This window comes from Cyprinodon variegatus, unplaced genomic scaffold (assembly GCF_000732505.1).
Source record: "Cyprinodon variegatus isolate N-32 unplaced genomic scaffold, C_variegatus-1.0 Scaffold702, whole genome shotgun sequence".
Lineage (NCBI taxonomy): Eukaryota > Metazoa > Chordata > Actinopteri > Cyprinodontiformes > Cyprinodontidae > Cyprinodon > Cyprinodon variegatus.
Genome location: NW_015151155.1, coordinates 46,898 through 67,702, shown reverse-complemented (window position 1 = coordinate 67,702; position 20,805 = coordinate 46,898). Strand labels below are relative to the sequence as shown.

Here is a 20,805-nt window from a genome sequence, read left to right as displayed (position 1 = left end):
GCAGATTTTTCATCAAAAAAAGAAGCATGTCTCAGATACAGATATGACACATGGTTGTCATGAGATATTTGTTTTCCTTTTTTGATTTTACCCTGCCTGAAACATCTCTGAATTATTCTTTTCTATTCCATATTTAAGATTATTCTGTAATACTTACTATAAGAACGTAGTTTTACTAATTTAAACTAATCCCACTCACTTATCCTTACCTCAGTCAGTCCAGAAACATGAATTTCAAGTATGAACAAAGCATTATTTGGAGCATAACGCTAATGACCTTTATTTCAAAATTATATATTTGAACTGGTGTTGAATGATGAATTATGACTTCCTTGATGATTTTTTTCCCCCTCTATGACTTCAATGCAAAAGGAAAATGAAAAAAAAAAAAACCTTTTCACACTTGAATTGAATCCTAATTGTGGAAGAGATACTCTTCTACAGTGCTCCAGTCTAAGGTTTGATCCCCCGTCCTGCATTGATTTTGTAAATAGCCCACTCACAGACCCACTCACCTAATACACATATTGGTGAGTATTGATCAGCACTTATTGAGTGCAGATATGTGATAAAGTTCTTGTACTGTATGTGTGAATAGGTAACTGAGAAAGATGCATTGAATAACTCTTTCCAGAACCTAGTCATTCAGTTGAAATTTACTTAAAAACTTTCTGAAAAATGGCAATTGACTCTTAAACAATATTCCTGCAGCATTTAAGCTTTGATTTGATTTTACTTCACATTACTCTGAGCTCATAACAAACTCCTTATTTAACATTAAAGCTAGTAAAGGCAGAGCATAAAGAGTGAACATTATCATATTTGTTTAAGGTTATCTTCATCTTTTGTCCACTTTGTAGTATGGTATCTATGGAAAAGTGCTCTCATTGAGTCATTTAATGTGTTTTCTATCAAAAATATCTATTGAATGCATAATAATACTTAATATGCTTATATATTGACATGTTTTTTTTTTTTTTTGAAATATCCTTTAGTAATGTACTTACATGAATTACATGTTATTTTTAAATTCCTTGCCACTATTTGAAATTCAAAAATGTCTTAGAGTTTTTCCCAACAAAGGACCCCGGATCCTGCCATGTGGCAGAAAAACAAAACAAAACATTAAACCTGTTTTTCTTTTCCCTTCAACATTTTAACGCTACAGTCTTGAATTGTCTAAACTGTCTAGATAGTCTAAACTGAACTGAATAGAGTGAGTATCTAAATACATTATTTCCAAATAGGACTAAAAACATTTAAAGGAAATGCAAATAAAAGGTCTGGTTATTAATACTGTCTTATCTCTCTGCGTTTAGGCAGGGGTTTTTGCTGGAAGCTTTTGTTACAAGTTCAGACGTGCAGCTGCTAAATATCAGCGATCAGACATGCAGTATCAAGAGCTCAGATTACTCTAGCAATAACTTAGACCCCCACCCCTATGAGCTCAGTCTCAGTTCATTAATATCAAGTAACAACACTCACATCTCTTTGATTTGACTGTTGGCCTACCAAGTGTTTTCCAAAGTAGTCAATAGTCACCAATCACCCTGATGTAACCTGCCCTAATACCTGAACTGCTATTATTGAAATCTAATTTAGGAAAAGTTTATAAAATGTAATTCTCTGCTGTTTTATCACAAGAGGCATTATCTCTGCCACCTAATCATCCTTCAGGGTAGTTAGTGTTTTAAAGCAGCCGTTTACTATAAAAGGAAGTTCCCCTGCTCTCTCTCTGCTCCCTCTGCTTTCTGTAGGGTTAGAAATATGTAAACAAAACGGAGATTGTCCTTGTCTGCTCACTGTAATTCTGTCAATCGTGTTTTGCCCTCATGTCTTACACTTTGGGAACCAAGACCAAGAAAGGAATTATAGAGCATGTCTGTTTGGTTCACCAAAAGAAAAACGGGGAAATAAATCTCCTGATTGACTTGGAGGCTATTGCAGAGTGGTGAAGTCATAATTCTGTTTGAGGAACCAGTTATAGATTTATTTAGCTTTCCTGCAACAACTGTTGAAATTAGCCATCAGAACAGGGCTGCTCTGTGACCACGAAGGGAAGGGCATGGCCAGCAACAAGCATCTGGATTATAAATGATGCTCGGATTTCAACTAAGGGGGTTCAATGTGTGCAGGGAAATCCAGCAACCCTATTAAGACATTTTCAAGGCTGATTGGTGAGGGTGATTATTGCTGCTGGCATTCCTTCGTTCGGAGATGTTTGTGGTTTGAGTGGTAAACTTGCAGATTTTGTTGCTGCAGCCATATTGAGAAAATGTCCTGTGACTTGATGATCACAAACAAACAAAAAAATCCCTCAATACTTTTTATTAAGACAGGGTGAACTTTTACTCACATGACTGATCCGCTGTTTCTGCTGCATCTTCCCAGATATTCCTACTATGTACATAAACATGGCTGAAAGCAGCATCGCCATTACTAACTGATATGTTAACTTCAGACAAACTTCTTCGATTGCACCACATTCATTAAAACATTCCTTCATTACTGATCTGTGGCCCGTGCTAAATTACAGGCTGTCTCTCCTGTTTACTAGAGCCATGCGTTATGACACAATGTGGACGACAACGTAGGATGTTTTTGCAGTGCTTAGTTAATTTGCTTTAAACCCAATGGAACTTTAAAATTTCACCTAAAATTTCAATTGAATGAAAAAAACGACTATTCATGGTCTTTAGGAAAGCCAGAAAGGATGCTCTCTACTTTAGGAGCTGCTGCACTGATTTATATTCTATGGTTTAAGATTTAATCCTAGTTTTAATACCTAAATGTTAAGATCTGGTGGTTTGAAAACAACACATTATTTCTGATCAAACCAGTCTGTATGTTTGTCAGTATTTAGTTGCTGTCAGCATGTGACTTGCATGGTAAAGTGCGAGCTATTATGATGGGGTCCAGATACATATAAAGTAGAATGCCTGAAACCCATTAATTGTGTTAGAGACTCCTTTAGAAGCAAGAAAGGAAGTAGGTTTTGTTCTTTTGACAGATATTGGACTTCTCAATACACAGCAGACAAATATGATTGAACAAAGACACACAGCACTGTGTGTAAATAATAACTTTCTAACTTTTTGCAGCAAATAAAGTTGAACCTATGTGTTCATTAACTGCATAGCTGCTATGTCCCTTTTCTGCACGTCTTTGAGCAAACAGAAGCATGTCTGCTGCCACAGAATTTGCCTTAAAGCTGGACAAAGCCTCGAGGGAATGTAAAGTTAGTTTTATTCTATCTACCTCATGTCAAATGTTTGGATGAAAAGAAGGCATTCATTTTTATGTAAGAGAACTAAAACTACAGCAGGTAAAATGTTGCCACAAAAGCTGAGCCTTTTTGTCTTTGGTTGTAAAAGGTATGGGAAACGCAAAAAAAAAACAAAAAAACAACAGAAACCCATAAAAAACCAGCTTTATTTAGATATATATGTGGGCAACAGATTTGATGCTACACACTGGAACTATAATAATTAAAATCAGAAACATCATACTGTTTAATGAGAACACTCATCTGTGTTCAATCAGTTTTTTAATTGGATTAGGATTCAGTAACACTTTAGTCTAAATGCCTCTATATGTTAGCATCCTCTCATAGTTTATTCCTTATGCTTGCTCCCTGATGGGCCACCTCTCTCTGTTTGATCAGCATCAGCTACTAGAGACTGAGACGACCATATAATCCCATATAATCTACCAAAGTGGAAAAAAGTCTTTGTATATTATATTTAAATTAGATGTTTAGAGAAGTAATGACAAAGGGTTACTGATGTGCTGCTTCAAAAACTGTAAAAACGTCCCTTGAAGCAAGTCAAGGACGTGTTCCAGCTATGTAGTAATTTGGTTGATCCTCCGCCCCTGCAGCAGCTGGTCCAACTCTGCCCTTTCTTGTCAGCTTTTTATACCTATTGGTTGGGTGCCATCAAATACTCCCTCTTTTCTGTCTGTGCATAGACTTTGCAAGCAGTTTCTAACTTTTTGCCCTTTCACACTCCCCATGTGAACCCTCTATCATTTAATTAACAGGATAGAAGGTGAAAAAAAACAACCTTTAGGCTTATTTTTACACCAGCTTATTTTTTACTTTCATATTTTTTTAGCTCAAAACCTGGAAGAAGATACACTTATTTTTTTTTTATTTACAGTAGGGATGGGCAATTAATTGCATTTGCAATATAATTGCAATTTAACAAAACTGAGGCACTAATTAAACTTAAAAAGAGAACAACTCTAAATTTATCAATGCAGCCCTTTAGGTAAAACACTAAAAGTGGGTTTGCCGCCACACAGAAATGTAGAAAATCCCAGCTAGCATGCAGATCTATGCATACAAGTAGAAGTAGGCACTTTTTCACAAAAAGGTTTCATTACTGTCCTGCAATAAGGGTCTCTGGACAAGCATGCTTTGAATGTCACGAAAAAATTGAAACCCTAAAATAAAACTTATACAAGCTTGTGGTTAGGGCTAAGGAACATCATAATAAATTGTAATACTGGTTAGAAATAATCACTGTTAAAATTTTTGGCAAAACCCTTCAACCCTAATTTACAACTTGTTGATGTTTTACCATGTGAAGCAGAACTAAGGTGACGTGTTTGAATGTACAGGAAGTTTTTCCTTAGATGTAGAAAATAATTACCATCCCACCAAGTGATTTCTGATTTGAGTAGGTGCATAATTGAAGGCCACACATCAGTCACAAAACCCAGAGAATGGGTTTAAGAAAGGGGGGGTTAAATCTGCATTGGCCACCTTGGTCCATGGCAGTAGAGACACACAGGGCGAACATGATCCAAGACCCTCTGGATTCCCTAAGGAGTGCAGAGAGCATTGTGTAGTTTGTAACTCAAGACCCCTGACATGAATAGTGTTTTTGGAATAATGAGTAAGCTGTGATCATCACACAGGGCATTTACCTTCTGTTGTTTTCCACAGTGTATTTGTTCTGTTTGGTTCCCCTCTTGCTGTTCCTTTTTATATTTGTTCTTATCTTATGTTGTTTTGTTTTTTTGTTCCCCATAAATTTAAATTTCCATTTTCTGTCATAATGGACTGTTGTGTCTGTGGGCAGTTTGCTTATTATTGTTGTGCCATCAAACAGGATGCTGTGCATGTGTGAAACAACATTGAAGTTCAGATTTATGTAGATAAGAATACATTTAAAAGTAGATATAGAGATTTTTTTTTTCCATCATTGTACAAATAATAATGAAACAGCCTGCAGCTCTTATTTGTGTTATTCAAAAACCTTCAGGCATTTGGTTTAGTAGCTCTTTGAAAACATCCCAGATTATATCTTCTCATCTCATAAATATTTAATCTGAAGGCATTGCACATACTGGATAGCGTGACTTTTGCTAAAACAGCTGCTCTTGTTGAAAAAGCTGCTTTAGAAACACCCCTTTTATATGCCCCCTTGGCTTCTGTACTGGCTGTTTTCTAATAAAATATTAACTATTTTAAATGTATTTGTTCTTCTGCTGATCTCTCATGAGAGATCAAGTAAATATTTCCTGAACATGCTTAAAGCACTGTAAACCAGGAGAACTAAGTTTCTACTTTGCTGTCAATAAAAGGCCAACAATGCATTCTCCTTATAACTGGGAGACCATTTAAGGAGAAATAAACTAATTTTTACAAACATTGCAGGCATTTCATTTTTGTGCTTGGTAAAACTAAATACACTACTTTTGCCTCGCACTTCGATTGTAGAATCTTTTCAATTAAAGGATGTTTTTTTTTTCCCTTTCATCTTGTCTTACATGGCCCTTTAGGCCTTGAGCTTTATAAGTACAGAAATTATTATTTTTTTATGAAAAGCATCTCATGCAAACCATGCGTCACTTAGTAACCCTAATGATAACAAATATTCATCCATCCATCTATCCCATTGCTTGTCCATCAGGATCACGGGTCCCTGGTACCTGTCTCCAGCAGCCTTTAGGGGAAAATGTGGGCCATTCCATCACCAGGCAACACTGGGACACAAAACCATGCACTCATACCACAGTGCAATTTATAGATACCGCTCAATCTAACAGGCATGAAGCCTAACATGCTCTGTGAGAACATACAAAGTTCATGCAGGACCCCAGGTCGGGACCCTCTTGCTGCAAGGCAACTGTGCAGTAGATTGGTCCACCTCTGAGCGATGAAAATAAATAGTTTGATGTGCATTTTAAGGATTGTGCCAATATGAGTCCTATAAATAATACAAGCAGGAGGTTGATTGTATTATTTATCGAGTTATTTATTTGGGAATCATGATCCGTCATATTCCACAATAATGAACTGAAACAGAAACACAAATAACAGGAAAAGAGCTTCATTAGTTAGCCAGCCTGTAGTTAGATTGAATAAAATGCATTTTTTGAACATTCAAAGGTATATTTATCTCAGTAATTTATCAAAATACAACAGAAATAGGTTGATCTGCAACTGATCACTGACTGAAATCAGAATCAAATTTATTAGTTCATGTGGAAGTTCATGAACTCAAACAAGGAACTTCGATTCTTTGTTTGATTTTACTGTAATTGAAAAGATTTTAAGTATAGACATAAAAAGGGAAATTGACAAATTAAGTTCCTTTTTCCATATTGGGTATAAAATATTCTTCAGGGAGGAAATATGGAGACGGTATGAAATGGGAGTATAGTGTTAGCGAAAGAGCTGCTACTAAATTATGAGTAGATAAAGTTATCTGTAATGCTATTAATCAGTTAGATGTAAGGCACATACTGTTTTCTGAACAAATACTTCTTATTTTGGTAATTTTTAATTGAATGTTTCTTTCAGGGTTTCCGCGGGTCATTAAAAATCATTAAAATTCATTAAATTATTATTTTTTAAATTAAGGCCTTAATTGGCATTAAAATTCATTAAATGTGTTTATTGTAGCATTTAAAATGCTTTATTAAAAAAAAAATTTATAAAAACAATTTTGTCAGACATATCACGATATATTTACGTGGAACTGCTTCCGGTTGATTGCAAAGTTGATAAAAATTTCAGTTGATAACAGAAATATTAGTACATTTTTCCTCTCCACTGTGTAGTTAGGTGTGCAGGATTGCTGTAGAGTCAACAACATTATTCAAACAAATATCTACTGTCACTGCATCCTCATCCAGGAGGGAATTAAAATATTAACAGAATAGATGAGGTGACAGATGGATAAATCAAATGATCATGCTTACAACTGCAGCTTCTCTAGCATTCACTGCTACTGTCTGTCAGGGTTTTATTGACTTTATATTTCTGCCCTGAGGTTGTTTTAAGTCAGGTTGGGTGTTGTTATCTTCTCATTTGAAAGACAATCACATAGAGTTTCTATTTGTTGTTTTACACGTCAATGGGAGCCTTTCAAAAGCAACAGGCTTCTTTGATTGTGTGTGCCAAACGCTGCACTGGGCTGAGAAGTGTCGACTGTGTGCTGCACCTCCTCCGCACCTGAAGCAGTGCGCCACAAGAAAAACTTACAAATTGAACCTACTGGATTTTTTTTTTTTTTTTACCTGATTTTTACAATTTATATTTCACTTCTACGTACAGATTGTAAGGCTGATAACTGGAGCGGATTTCATTACAGTGATCAGAAATAGCAGCTGGAAGTCCCAACCATCTGTCCTTTCACTGAATGCAAAAGGCTTTGGTCAAGTAGCAGATGACACTTCTTAGTTAGACAAAAGGAGCATTTTGCATGACTGTATATTATTATTCTTTTGTATAAAGACAAAACAGGCTTAACTAAAAACATAGACGGCTATGTTTTAGAAGATGTCTGTTAACTTCTGCTAAGTCGATGAATCTCTTTAAAATTTATGATCACGATAAGTTTCATCCTGGAGCTGGTTTACATAATGACAACTTATATTTTGTTTTGTTTTTAAGGGATTTCTATTTTATAGTTGAATGTAGCTTTTATATCCTCATGGTGTTTACTATTACATCAATGGGTAATTGTGTTAAGATGTGCTTTATAAAGTGTTGTATATGTTTGTTTTCAGGTCAGTAAGAGAAAATATGTTTCTAAAAAAAAAAGAACAGAGTGTAAAGCAGACATCCACTGTTTATTGGGGTTGATTGGATCATTGGATTATTGAAACAACCATTGCATTTTACTACAGCATGACTTTGAGGCTCACATCAGGTCAAAATCATGGCTCCAAGTTGCCAGTAAGTCTGCAGAAAGGAAAGTTAAGACAGGCTAAAAAAGATTAAGATGTAAATATGATGTGAAGAGGCCACACAAATCCACCATCTGACTTTGCTAAAAACTTACTTTGAAGCCATTTAAGAGAAAAAAGATGCCTTTGAAGAAACAGGCCTCCAGCCACAGTGGGTTGTAAAAACGTTTCCAGTGTTGGAATTTGGGGCCGATAATGAAGCGTAGATAGAAACGAGCCTCTGCAGAGGTAGTTCTTTAGGCACACTGTAAGTTCAAGGACCGAAACATTTAGATGTCCAGCTCCTTAAATGTTTAATTGGGAAGACTAGAGTAAGCCCAGTGATCCCAATGGTTTCTGTCTGCCACAGATAACTCTAAGTGGGGGAGGCAGTAGCAAAAACTGGAGTGGATCCCACTCTGGTTTCAGAATCAAGTATTTGATTTCTCTGACATCTAATGGATGCAGGAAATGTCTAACCTTGCACCTCTTTACACACACGGTACAAAAGCACAATGAAAGCTAAATACATTTTAAGTTTTAAAAATTTAATTCACCCTAATTTGAAAAGTCTTCATGCTCTTAACCTTTGTAAGATCTGGTTCTTATTCTTATTAAATCTAGTTCTTTGTAGGAGTATCTTCACTGTCCTACACAAATAGTCAGAGGTTTTCTTGAACAAGAGTTAAGCAAACTAATGTTTATTCTAAGACAGCATTGAGACTTACAAAAAACCTCTACTGTTAACTGTCTATTACAAATTAGACATAATACTTTTATTGTTTAATTCTATTGAATAAAAAAAGTTTACACCCAGGTTTATAAAAAGGTAAAACGATTACCAATATTGATTGTTTGAAAAGAAAACTAATTATGGGTTACTTAATTTTTTCTGAAGTGCTGGATAAGTCATAAAAACTTAGTAAATCCTTATTTTGTCTCATCTTTGAGAAAAAAGGTGAAAAAATTCACTTTTTTTTGGCAGCTTTCATATAAACATAGGGTACATAAATACATTTTGTAGTCATACTATCTTTAAGGATCTGCACACAGACCTTTAGGAAGTAAGAGTACTTTTTAAAGAGCTGTGGTAAAGATATTTTGAAGGGCCTTTCTTAAAGCTGATATATTCGATTTTAAAACTGTTAACAAAATATTAATGGCAAGTCATCAACACAATAATTACATTTTTAGTAAATTATTTAGTAAAATACTGAATTAATATATTGTTTTGTTCTGTTTTGTAAAGCAAATCATTTCGACCAGTATTTGGATTTACACTTAGGCATTAGCTTCTAGCCTGTTTAAGAGGGAGAATCAAAGCAACTATTTATATGTATTTGTTTTTTTTATAGCTGAGATCTATTTTAGAACATTATAAATTACTGTTTGGCTTCAGATTTTTCAGGAAGAGACAAGAGACTCTTCAGATTTCCTGTCAACAAAAGGAAGCAGCCTGCAATTGGGTCAGATGTTTGGGAAATTCATCTAGAGAAGTTATATGGGGTTTTCATGTAAACTCTTTTTGAAGGGGAAACAGTTTCTGCATTTGGATTGTTTAAAAGTGTTTGCTATTGTTTGTTTTTTATTTGTTTCAGTATTACAATGGGGATAGAACAGGAAGTTGAAATGTCAATGTTTGTTTGGGTAACTGACAGTCTGAGCAGCTGATGTGCTTTAAAGGAAGCTAAAAGGAGAATTTTAAAGCTCCTTTTAAAAGGCTCCTTTTAACTGTATCTATCTCTATCTTTTGTATTTGCAAGAATGTATTTAAATGTATGGCAAATTTTATATCAAATGTCAGGCTGTAAGTACAGGACCTGCATCAGCAATGATTTAAAGATGTGTGTTGAAGCAAGATAAAGATAGTCACCCTGTTAATGGATGGATGGATGGATGGATAGATGGACGGACGGACGGACGGACGGACGGACGGACGGACGGACGGACGGACGGATGGTTTATTGATTGATTTTTTTAAATCATTATCCTGTTACATTTTTCCATACTTACCGTAACCAAATCAGGAAATTACAATAATCCTTTACTTTTCTAGTTCCCACATAGAAACCCTTTACTTACCTCAATACTTCCTTTCATTTTTCATTTTTCATGTTTCATGTTGGATCTATTTACTATAAGCACAGAAATAAAGATCTTGCCTGCTTTATCGAGGTTGGACGCTAACTTTAAACAGCAGTAGAGATGTTTACACTGAACTATTGATTCTAAACCTAATTGCAATTCTTTCCGCTGTAGAGCCATGTGAAACCTGTTAATTATCTCGTTGGCTCAGCTTGTGTGTGCAAATTATCCACTATGAGTGCCACTACTTATTCAATGTTAAGGATTTCTTTGATATTATAAATAAATAAATCATATTTATTCTCATTTTTAGTGTTTTAGTATTGTCCTAAAAAGGAAACCGCTTTCTGGCTTACTGTTCCCATCTCTACCCCCAAGGGCAACTGTTCTACTGTTTTTACTGTGGCAGTTCCATAAAACAGTTGTTGTGCTTGTGGGAGACCATTTGTAATTGTTTCCAGTTTGGTCCCAACATTTGTGCTGAACTGTTTTGCTGTAGTTTCTCCTTTAATATCTTACATACATGGGTATGCAAAAAAGAATATAATTTGGTTTACTTCAGGTTCCTGCTATTTTTGTATGCCTGAGGCTAGAGGAAGGGAGGAGATGGTGTTAAAATAACCTGCACGCCTACTTTGCATTGTGTAGAATCAGCATTTACACACAAAGACCATCCTGAAAGCAGATGGTATGGGACCACTTAAGGTCCATTTTGGTTTTGCAACAAAGAGGCTGCTTTAGAAAAATATGTTTTTTTGTCATTTCCAGTTGTTCTTCTTGTGTATAACTTAAGCTGTTATCCATTTTGGCACAAGAATTTCCAAATACTAACAAGCCCCAGTGTTATGATGTGGATCCTGAAAATGAGCAGTTCTTGTCTGAAAACCGGTACCAAAACATTATCAGCTTTATAAACCTGGGGGAAAATATGCTCTAAGCGTGTCTCTACAACTCAAAACCTCAGTAAGTGGTGGGAGCTGCGAGGGCTAGTCGAAAAAGTTCCCCTTGGCTGCTGGAGCAGAGATAATTGGAGCCAGGTTCAGCTGAGGTTTTGGTATTCACAACTCAGGCCAAGTTTTGGTCTTCACAGCTTCTCTTGCCAGACATGTGTGTGAGCTGGAGCGTCTGACCAGGCAACATATTTTGTCTTACTTCGTCTATGTGAGGAATCCTGACCCAGTTAAGTCAGGTGATGCTTATTCTTTATGTATTATACATGTGGATTATAATGTTTAAGGTAAACATGTTCATGTTTGCAGGGGTTCAAATACTTTCTCCTGGTGTCTGGCTTTTCGTTGCACCTTCATTTGGAGGTTTTAAGTTTGGCTTACAGAAAAAATGGATTTTAGGAACTTCTGAGCCCTTTAAATCTGCAAAAGCTAAAGTAATATTAAAGGATTTATATAATTGTCCAGAATCATGCCTTGTCTCTCAAGGTCTTGATTTTTTTTTCCCGCTGGTAAACGACAGCAGGGCCTGGATGTGTACTGGGTTAGGAAAGGGGGGATTCAAGGCACTGGATGATTTGAGTCCCTCTCGGCATAGTACGTATGTTATTTATTAGAACTTCACCCTGTGTATTATATAAAAGGGCTGGATCAGGATGCTGGATCTGAGTCATTCATCTCGTATCTGACCTGAGTATCAGATAAGTGAATTTTTATCATGGTGGTAGCCATTGTTTTTGTCCCACTCTCTGCAGGTCCCTCCTTGTATTTCTAGGATTTTCCTCACCATTCTCTTGATCATATAGATCTCTCCTGGGACCTCAGATCAAGGGAGATCATCAATTATCTTGTTTGTCTCCCATGTTGTTACACTTGTAACCACTGTTTATCTATTTGCACCAACCGTCTTTCCTATAGTAGACTATAGTAGATTCATTCTTCCCTGTCTTGTGCAGCTCTGCAATTTCTTGGGTCTTGGAAATGATTTAAATCTGAGTCTGACCACTTATTCACACAGACTCCTTCATCCATGTGTCCTCCGTTCCATCGCAAATATTCCGACCATCTCTGTTGCGCTGCAGCTTGATGCTCAGCTCATCACATATACAGATAAACTCTGTCTGACCTGGCAAAAAGTGTCAAAGTGTCACTAAATTAGCCACAAAGGACGTCAGACACAGGAAATATAAAGCCGATGTGGTACATTTTCAAAATAAGAGGCGATGCATGGATAGGCAGTGCATGCAATCAGTGAGGGCTGCTGCACGGCATTCTATGGTAGACGATGGAGCACACGTGACGTAGTAAAGTTGGCTTGGCTGTGTGATGCCTGGGACAAGTGTAGGATTTTTGGAGATTTAAAGGAGAGGTTTAAACAGGTGCATTAATACAGGTAGCAAGTGGAGGAAAGACAAGCTTCTTTAATAACACTTTAAAGGTCTGTGAAGACCAGAAATCTTGCTATGATTTAAAATAAATTTTTTAAAATTTCAAAGTGATGTCCTGGATTTATTATATATATATATATATATATATATATATATATATATATATATATATATATATATATATATATATATATATATATAAGGATCACAGGAACTTTAAAAAAGATGGAACCTTAGTTAAATAAAATCTCCCTACAGAAGGCACCTTTTGACCTTTTCATAGTTCTCTGGGTGCTGATTGTTCTCAGCTGGCGTGCTCTGCACATCTCTCACAGCAAGCCGTCCTTCGTCTGTCAGCTTGCTCTGTGTCTGTGTGTTGCGGTTTAATGTTTAATCAAGTAACATGTCTATCGGCAGGTCGCAGGAAAGAAGTACACCCTGTGGGATGATTTCCTTGTTGAAGGGAGACGTTGCAATCAGCAGGAAATGACCTTGGCAGATCTCATCCAGCATGTGAAGGTACAAAAGGAAACACACACTTTCTTCACACCCGCTGCTATGCACTGCACTTTTTATAGGATTTGTTTTCTCAAACTTGCTTGGCTTCCTGCAGTGCACGCAATTCAACAATGACAATTGTTTTAGGTGAATGCCCTGTTAAGATCTGCTTTTAACCACTTCAAGATAAGTGTCTACATTTAATCTATCTTGGAAACATAGAAGTCAACAGTAATGCTCTTTTATTCTTAGTTGCAATTTTCTACATTTTGGAAATTGAATAGATGCAATAATTTTCTTAGATGGGAAATGGAAACAATTTTATTGAGCTGGGTTCCTCGGTTTTGCAGGGTGTTTGCAAATTTTGTAAAATGTCAACAATTTTGCACATATACATTTAATTTCCAGTATACTAAATAGATGTCAAACATATTTACTCTTGTCCTTTTTGATTTGCTATTTATGTTGGGTGCATCTAGTATATGTGAACACCTGACTAATAAATTATTATTTATGTTTGTCCAGAATACACACCTTTAATACATTCTGTAGAATGTCTTAAATTACATTTAACAACAAAAATGTAATTTAGTGTTAATTTTACAGTTTTTATCTCGCTTTAGATATCACATTGTTGAAGCTGATCTGTTCCCATGCAGAAGTTTAAATATCTATTTTTAATTTGCAGGAAACCAATGACTTGACCATCTCTGGGCTTTTTTATGGAACTGCTATGCTATACATGGGACAAGAGGACAGGCTGAAAATGAGGTATGTCCAGTTAAGATGATCCAGGATGATGTCCCCTCGTGGCTGTGGTCACACCTCAAAACGCAAGGTTCCTTTGTTTGTTTTGGGTCCTAATGGCCATCTGAGTTGTTTCCTCTGAGCCTGTGAGGATAGATACTGTTGACACACAGACACATGCATCACTGCACACAGTTGACCAAGACATCCCCTCCAGTTTTTGTTTGTTGTGCAAAAGTGTCAAAGAGTTAAATTAGAATAAACTTCTGGAGCCTAGAAGTCACTCTGTTTGGGCCTGTTGATTTCTGCAGTGGTTATACCCCCCAGGCAAATGAGCCTCATGGTGTGAAATCTCCTCCTCAGCTAAACTATTTAATCACAGCATAAAGCTGATACAGCAGGATTTATTTTGATTCTTTTCCTCTCATTAATACTTTTCTAAAGTCCAATGCTACAGACCTTTGGGACAGACTTGATATTAACTCACAAATGTTGACATCCTATTCTGTACTGCTGCTATGGTTAGATTAAGTAGCAGGAAAGAGAGGCAGAGCACTGACCGTGTGGACACCAGGCTTCATTTGATATATGTGCACAAGAGCAGTCACTTCCTGTTCAGTTGCCCTTCCCCAAGCTTCCTGTGTCGAGTCGCTGAAAGTGGAATGAAAAACACAAAACCTGACAAACACCACTAAGAAAACACAAAATGAAGAGAACAATTTTTATTGTTCACGGACTGATTGGTTTCAGTTCTAATGTAATTTATTCTGTTAAGAAGATAATAATCCAGAAAAAGCATGATAATAACAATAAAATATGTTTTATGTTATATGTTATAAGAGAGGATACGTTAGATTCAGTCTGCTTCATGCTCACTGAATTTTGACTTTTCCGAGACTTTTTACAAGGAGGAAAGAGTGTAAACATTTAAGATAGTCAGTTTTTTGATACAATGGTGCAGAGGGACATCACTACAGTCCAATTGTTTTCACAATTGAGTTTTCACTCTCTTAAAAACAAAGGTTTTTAAAAATAAGTAATTTTTTTGGCAGAAAGAGGAAGGTTTTTTTCAGGGTTTTTATCTTTTATTAATATTGAATATCTGAAATCCAGTTGCAAAATAATGTATATCAACTGAGGTTTTTTTCGACATAGTATTACTACAAACTTAATCGTAGTTAGTTGGGATTTTATGTTATACATAAATTCACACTAGCAATCAGTTGTAAAATGGAGGGGAAATTATATTGTTTTCTAAATAAAGAAAGGAAAAGTCTGAAAAGTGTGACATTTATTTGTATTAAGTTTATTTACTCTCATAACCCCTAAATAAATTTAATATAAATGAAAATCCAGCTGTTCAGCAAAGGCCTTGAAGGTTGTTAGAGAATATTTGTGAACAAATGGTGTCATTTAGACCAAAGAACACAGCAGACAATTCGGGGGGAAAGTTGGGTAGTGGTTCAAAGCAGGGTTAGGTTGTAAAAAGCTTTGAACATCTTACAGAGACATGTTCAATCTATTAGCAGAGAATAAAAACAGATGAAGGAAGCAGCACACTTACTAAGAGACACTCACCCAGCTAAACAGACCAGCTGTTCCTGGACAGCTATCATCATTAAAATAAATTCAGATACCCATGGTAACTCTAGAGGAGCTGCAGAGATCCACAGCTGAAGTGGGGGAATCTGTTGACTTGACAAATATAATTTTTAGTTCACATATCTGATCTTCTTAAAATATTTGCAACAATGAAGCCATTGTTGAAATAAAACTATAGGAAGTTCTGTTTAAAGTTTGCCACAAGTACTGTAGGGTGGCAGTGTTCTATCAGATAAGAAAAAAAGGTTTGAATTTTTTCTAATAAAGCTCTCCACCCCATATTGGTAGTGCCTTAAGGCTGATATATATATATATGTGTTTTGACTTAGAGGGGTTGAAAACATTTTGTGTTTACACTTTCTATAGTTTTATTTGTCAGAATAATAGAAAAAAACAATCAAATCATAATTGTATAATTTTTCTAATAACTATAAAATTATGTATTACGTACCCCACATTAAACTGTTTCCTAGACAGAAACTCCCTCTGTAAGTATGAAAGGTGGATCATCAAAATAAGTGGTTCTCCTAATTGTCAATCATTCTGGTGACATGTTTTCATAAGGCTGTCCTACGTGCTCGTCCACATTTTCACTTACCGGTGGTGAGTCTGACATAGTGGAAAAATTGTAAAACTTTTGGAAAGTAAGCTTGTATGAGCGATGCAAACAGCAACTTTTAAACAGACCATGCACGAGGAGAAATAGGCTCATGCATGCTCTCGCACACGTTTAATAGGCATTTCCTCTCAGGAACGGATACAGGGCTGTGCAATGTTAATTTTCTTTTTAAAAATTCATGAAAATCCTCCACTATACCTTTAAGGTTCCTACTGTTTTAATAACTTAAGCATACATTTGAGAACATGAATCATCTTAATTTATATTTTGGACAAACCTTTTATTATGTGTATTTTTTTTTTTTTTGCAGAGTGTCAGATTTAGTGAAACAAGTAACTAAGGCAGAAATCCCTCCTCACAAGAAGATGTTAGAATTGATCCCTTCGTTCATTGAAGATGAAGACTGTGAAACGGTACCTAGCATCAGGTACATGCTCCTGTGATGAATTCCATAAAAATATATTGATTCTTCTGGTTTTACTCTCCTGAGTGGGGATATTATTGAATAACTAGTGACTAATTATAATGATTTAAAGCTACTCTTTTTGCCAAAATTGCTGTATGAATGATTTTACAGGTGTTTCTGTTTTTATCTTTTCTTTACAATGTGAACTTTATTAATGACTATTTCCTTAAAATCAGACCAATTGTACAAATATTTATGTACAATTTTTACTCTTATGTGATAAAACAACTTTTTTTGCTTTTGTTCTTGTGACCTTCTGTTTCTTTGTTGATTGAGACAAAAATATCTATAATGATCTAAATTAAAATAGTTTTGGGGGAAAATGTGGTTATGTTATTCTAATGAATGTTACTTGGGGGTCTCTCATATCTCTTTTTCTTTGATCAGGGTTAATCATCTGATGTAGTTGATCCAAGTTAGCTGCCTTAAATAGAGATCAAAATAGTGTTTAATATGAAATCTTGAGAAAGATACTTGACTTACTTAAATTATCAGTGGGATCAGAGGATTTTTATAATTTATCTTAGTGAATGAATGCAGAATGTCTTTAGTGTTTTGAACTTTTGTTTTGCACCTTTTGAAACCTGGCTTTTCAATGCTATTTATTATGCAAAATCTTTAGGTGCATCTGTTTTTTAACACTTATGAGGCAAATTTTGAAATGTGTCCATGTATGCAGTGGCCTATGGCTTGTAAAGGTAGATGATGCTATGTATAAACAGACTATGGTATGATCATACTCCCTGCTGAGTAAACTTCCCTTCAAATACTCAAGAATCATCTACAAGGCCTTCATCCCTCCTCAGATGCTTGTCTCTGTCTTGGCCTTAAGCTCAACCTCATAATCATTCCACACTCTCCATTTAATTTTTCAAAACCTGCACTGCTCTATTGATATGGTAAATTATAAGATTAGAGTGTGGATTAACACTGAGATTATTACAGTAACCCATCTGATTTATATGCTGAAGTATCTGCACTGTGTAACAGATTAAACATGTCATTTGTGCATAATCCATAAGAAACATACCCTTTATGTGTGCTTAAGGATTTAAACTTGTTTATTGTCCAATAAGTCATTTTCTTAATTGTAACAAAAATAGAAAATTTTTTTTTAATAAATTAAAGAATATTTTATTCATGAACAAAAGTCTTTAAGTTCTATTGGCTTAAATGATACACGTTCAAATGTATCCAATGATGTCGTTGCATATGATGGGCTGCCGGCTGCCTGTCTTCATGAGTGCAGAGAACTGATAGTAATCAGTTTCCAGCTGATGCAGCCCTGTGTGAGACTGATGGAAGAAAGGTTTGAGAGGCTCAAATCCCACGGGACAGGACATCCTCTGTGGAGCCTCTGCTGCTCTTCTTAACCGTGTGGAATCTGCTGGCTTTGGCCTCAGCTCCACACCTTTAGACATCCCTGCCAACCTCCGACGCATGTTGCCGAAAATGTCTTTTGCAAGGCGCCGGCCCGCGCTTGGCTTTATTTCAGCTGGTTCTGGTAAATCAGGCAGGTCCATCCAGTTCTTTATGAGGTCCGCAAAGCTGTTGTCCCCGAGAACCAAAGGTTGTCTGTTCCTGCTGCGGCTCAGCAGAGATGTGGTCCAGTCCTCTGTATCGGTCGCCTCGAAAGAAGTCCAGCGCTCCAGGCAGACGTCAGATGTTGACTTAGGCCGGATGGATGATCCTCTGTTTGTCCGGACACAGGCGGAGGAGGAGACGCGCACGTTTCTGGTCCTTCTCAGCACCACCCCTTCATCGTTCCAGGAAGCCTCCGAGAAACCGGAGTCTAAGTCCACACTCTTCTCACTGCCAGGAGAACCTTGTGCTAGTCCATCATTCTCCTGCTGCTCTTCCTCCTCCAGTGAGTTGGCCAGGCAGCAGGCAGAGTCATAGGTGCTGGCCTCACTGGAATCGGACGAGCGGAGACGGCAGAGTCGCCCCTGCTGCGCTCTCTGTTTGCAGAGCCTTGTGACAGCAAAAGACTGAGCACATGGCTCACTGAGTGGTCTCGGCCTGCTTATCTGCTTCAAGTCCTGCAAGGATCTCATCATGGACTGCATTTGGTCCCGTAGGCAGTCAGTGGAGTTTCCCAAACACAGCTGAAGATGGAGAAACACACAAAATACTTAATTATCTATGCAAAACATTAAGATTAACTACAATCAGCATTTTGACTCTAAGAATACCTTTATGCACTGCTTTGTTAAAGTATTTAAACCTCACAAAGCTGAACAATTGAAGGATCATTCTATTCAAAACAGCTGAAACTTGGTCAAATTGGACAGAGAATAGAAATGTATGTGTTGAGATAGGCTCTCCTATGGATTTAGCTCTAAGGTTGCAATGCGTTTAGCTCTGTGCATCTTCCAATCTACTCTGAGCAGCTTCCCAGTTCCTGTTGAAGAAAATTATCCCCAATATATTATACGTCCGCTACCAAACTGATGGAGAGGAGGTTTGTGAAAGGTACGAATATCATTTCCAAATAGAACCCCTACCTATTGGAATATTTTTGAAAAGCTGTTTTAACTGTCACTCTACATCTCTTGACAGGCATGGATTGATCCTAGTCTTATTGCAACAACCAATCATCAAGATGTTTACCACTTTTTTCCTATTGGTACATTCATAAATTCAAAAAAAAAATATATATATATAAGCTTAATGAATGCCATTAAAATCCACTATAAACCAATTTTCACAGCAAGGGGGACACTTGAAACTGACGTTTAAAGAAAAAAACATTGCCTCCTAAGCACAAGGGGGGAAGTTTGAAACAAAGTGGAGCTTAATCTGGACTGCACCATGTTGGCTCTCATATCCTTCAGCTCACAGGATGTTGACTGCTGTTTAATACGACAGGAAATGACAGCAACCTTGTGGAATTACTAACCTCACAGGCTCTTTGGATAATCCCCTTTCACCAGTTTCAGATTGATAAACTCATAATTTACATCTCTTTAGCCAAAAAAAAAAATCTGTATAAATAAGACATGTTCTCAGTACTTGCAGCCTTGGAGTTTGTTTCTCATTATTCTCTTCAAACTTTAGAGTCTGGTTCAGAGTAAGGACACTAAACTGCTATGATGTTATCACAGCTGTGGGTGCTGAACCATTTGGCCATAGAGGACATAGAGAGACACCCACAGGGAGACCAATGTTTTTTAAAGTCCCCAGTTCCTCATGGGTACTTTCAATAGCCAGAGGTAATTAATTTACACTACATACCCTAACTGGGACTGTTAAGTCTGAATAAACTACAGTTAGGGAGGAGAGATACCACTGTCCACAAATTATTGAAGAAAAGCCTTGTAGCCAATACTTTTACTGAGCTATTCGTGAATCCAACTTAAGCAATGGGATTTCTCTAAAAAAAAAAAGTGAAGTGGTATAAATCAGTAAGCATTCAGAACAAAAGATAATAAACTTACCATTTCTTGAAGGAAGATTTTGTGAATTTCAATCCAAAATAATAAGCCAAATAACAGGATATTGATTCTTTTTCTACATTTAAGTCAAACACAAAACTATTTTACATCAAAGTAAATTAAACCATCTAACATCCAAAATGATAACGTGCTGATGTGTCTCCCAGCATCCACTCCCTCTTCTGAGACTCATGAAGTCTGTCGGTTTAATTTGAGGTTTCTGAGGTTTCCTGCTGCAGCCAATCAGCGCAGAGTAGTGGCAAAAGCCAGCCAATCAGCGCAGAGTAGTGGCAAAAGCCAGCCAATAGGAAGCCGCCTTAAACAAAATAAGCGCAGTAAGAACCACAGCATTGAAGTTTTCCTGCAGCACCCTGACTGCTGTGACTCCACATCTGGATCTTAGAAACATACGCTAGATTCCACCATTCCTAGTCGTGTTATTGTTTATTGTACTGCAGCAAATGGTTATTTTATTTATTTATTTTATTCAAAGTTTAGTTTAATTTATTTTTAACCTTTTTCATTTAGTCAAATTTTTAGCAATTGGCCGCATGCATAATTAAATAATTGAAATGTACTATTAAATATGAAGTATTTAAAAAAACGTAAAACTATGAGAGCTCAGAAGGCTGCATAGAATAGAGTTTTTAATCCAATATTTTGTCAGATTGAACGTTAAATCAGTGTTATCCAAAGCACAGCATTGGGTTCACTGGTTTATGCCCAATGGCGCCACCTGCTGGCTCTCCCTAAACTGTCTCAGATTTTACTAGACCAGCTAAAAGTAACGGATTCGTTGGCAATTATTCCTATATATAATACATCATTTCTCTGT

General features: G+C 36.5%; 2 protein-coding genes across 2 annotated transcripts in view; one reads left to right on the top strand and one right to left on the bottom strand.

The window, feature by feature from the left end:
- Nucleotides 1-17,024, top strand: part of LOC107097505 (ubiquitin-like modifier-activating enzyme 1) — a 43,729-nt gene extending 26,705 nt beyond the window's left edge. Inside the window, exons 23-25 of the mRNA XM_015394666.1 lie at nt 13,022-13,123; nt 13,791-13,873; nt 16,381-17,024. Of these exons, the coding sequence (XP_015250152.1) occupies nt 13,022-13,123; nt 13,791-13,873; nt 16,381-16,513 (318 nt within the window). The 3' untranslated portion in view covers nt 16,514-17,024. The remainder of the gene's footprint in view (nt 1-13,021; nt 13,124-13,790; nt 13,874-16,380) is intronic.
- Nucleotides 17,025-17,590: 566 nt separating this feature from the next.
- Nucleotides 17,591-20,145, bottom strand: LOC107097504 (protein FAM212A-like). The gene is made up of 2 exons (XM_015394665.1): nt 19,974-20,145; nt 17,591-18,641 (listed from the first exon to the last, which is right to left on the bottom strand). Exons 1-2 carry the CDS (start codon nt 19,974-19,976, stop codon nt 17,721-17,723), a joined length of 924 nt encoding a protein of 307 aa, XP_015250151.1. The 5' UTR covers nt 19,977-20,145; the 3' UTR covers nt 17,591-17,720.
- Between the last annotated feature and the right edge of the window lie 660 nt (nt 20,146-20,805).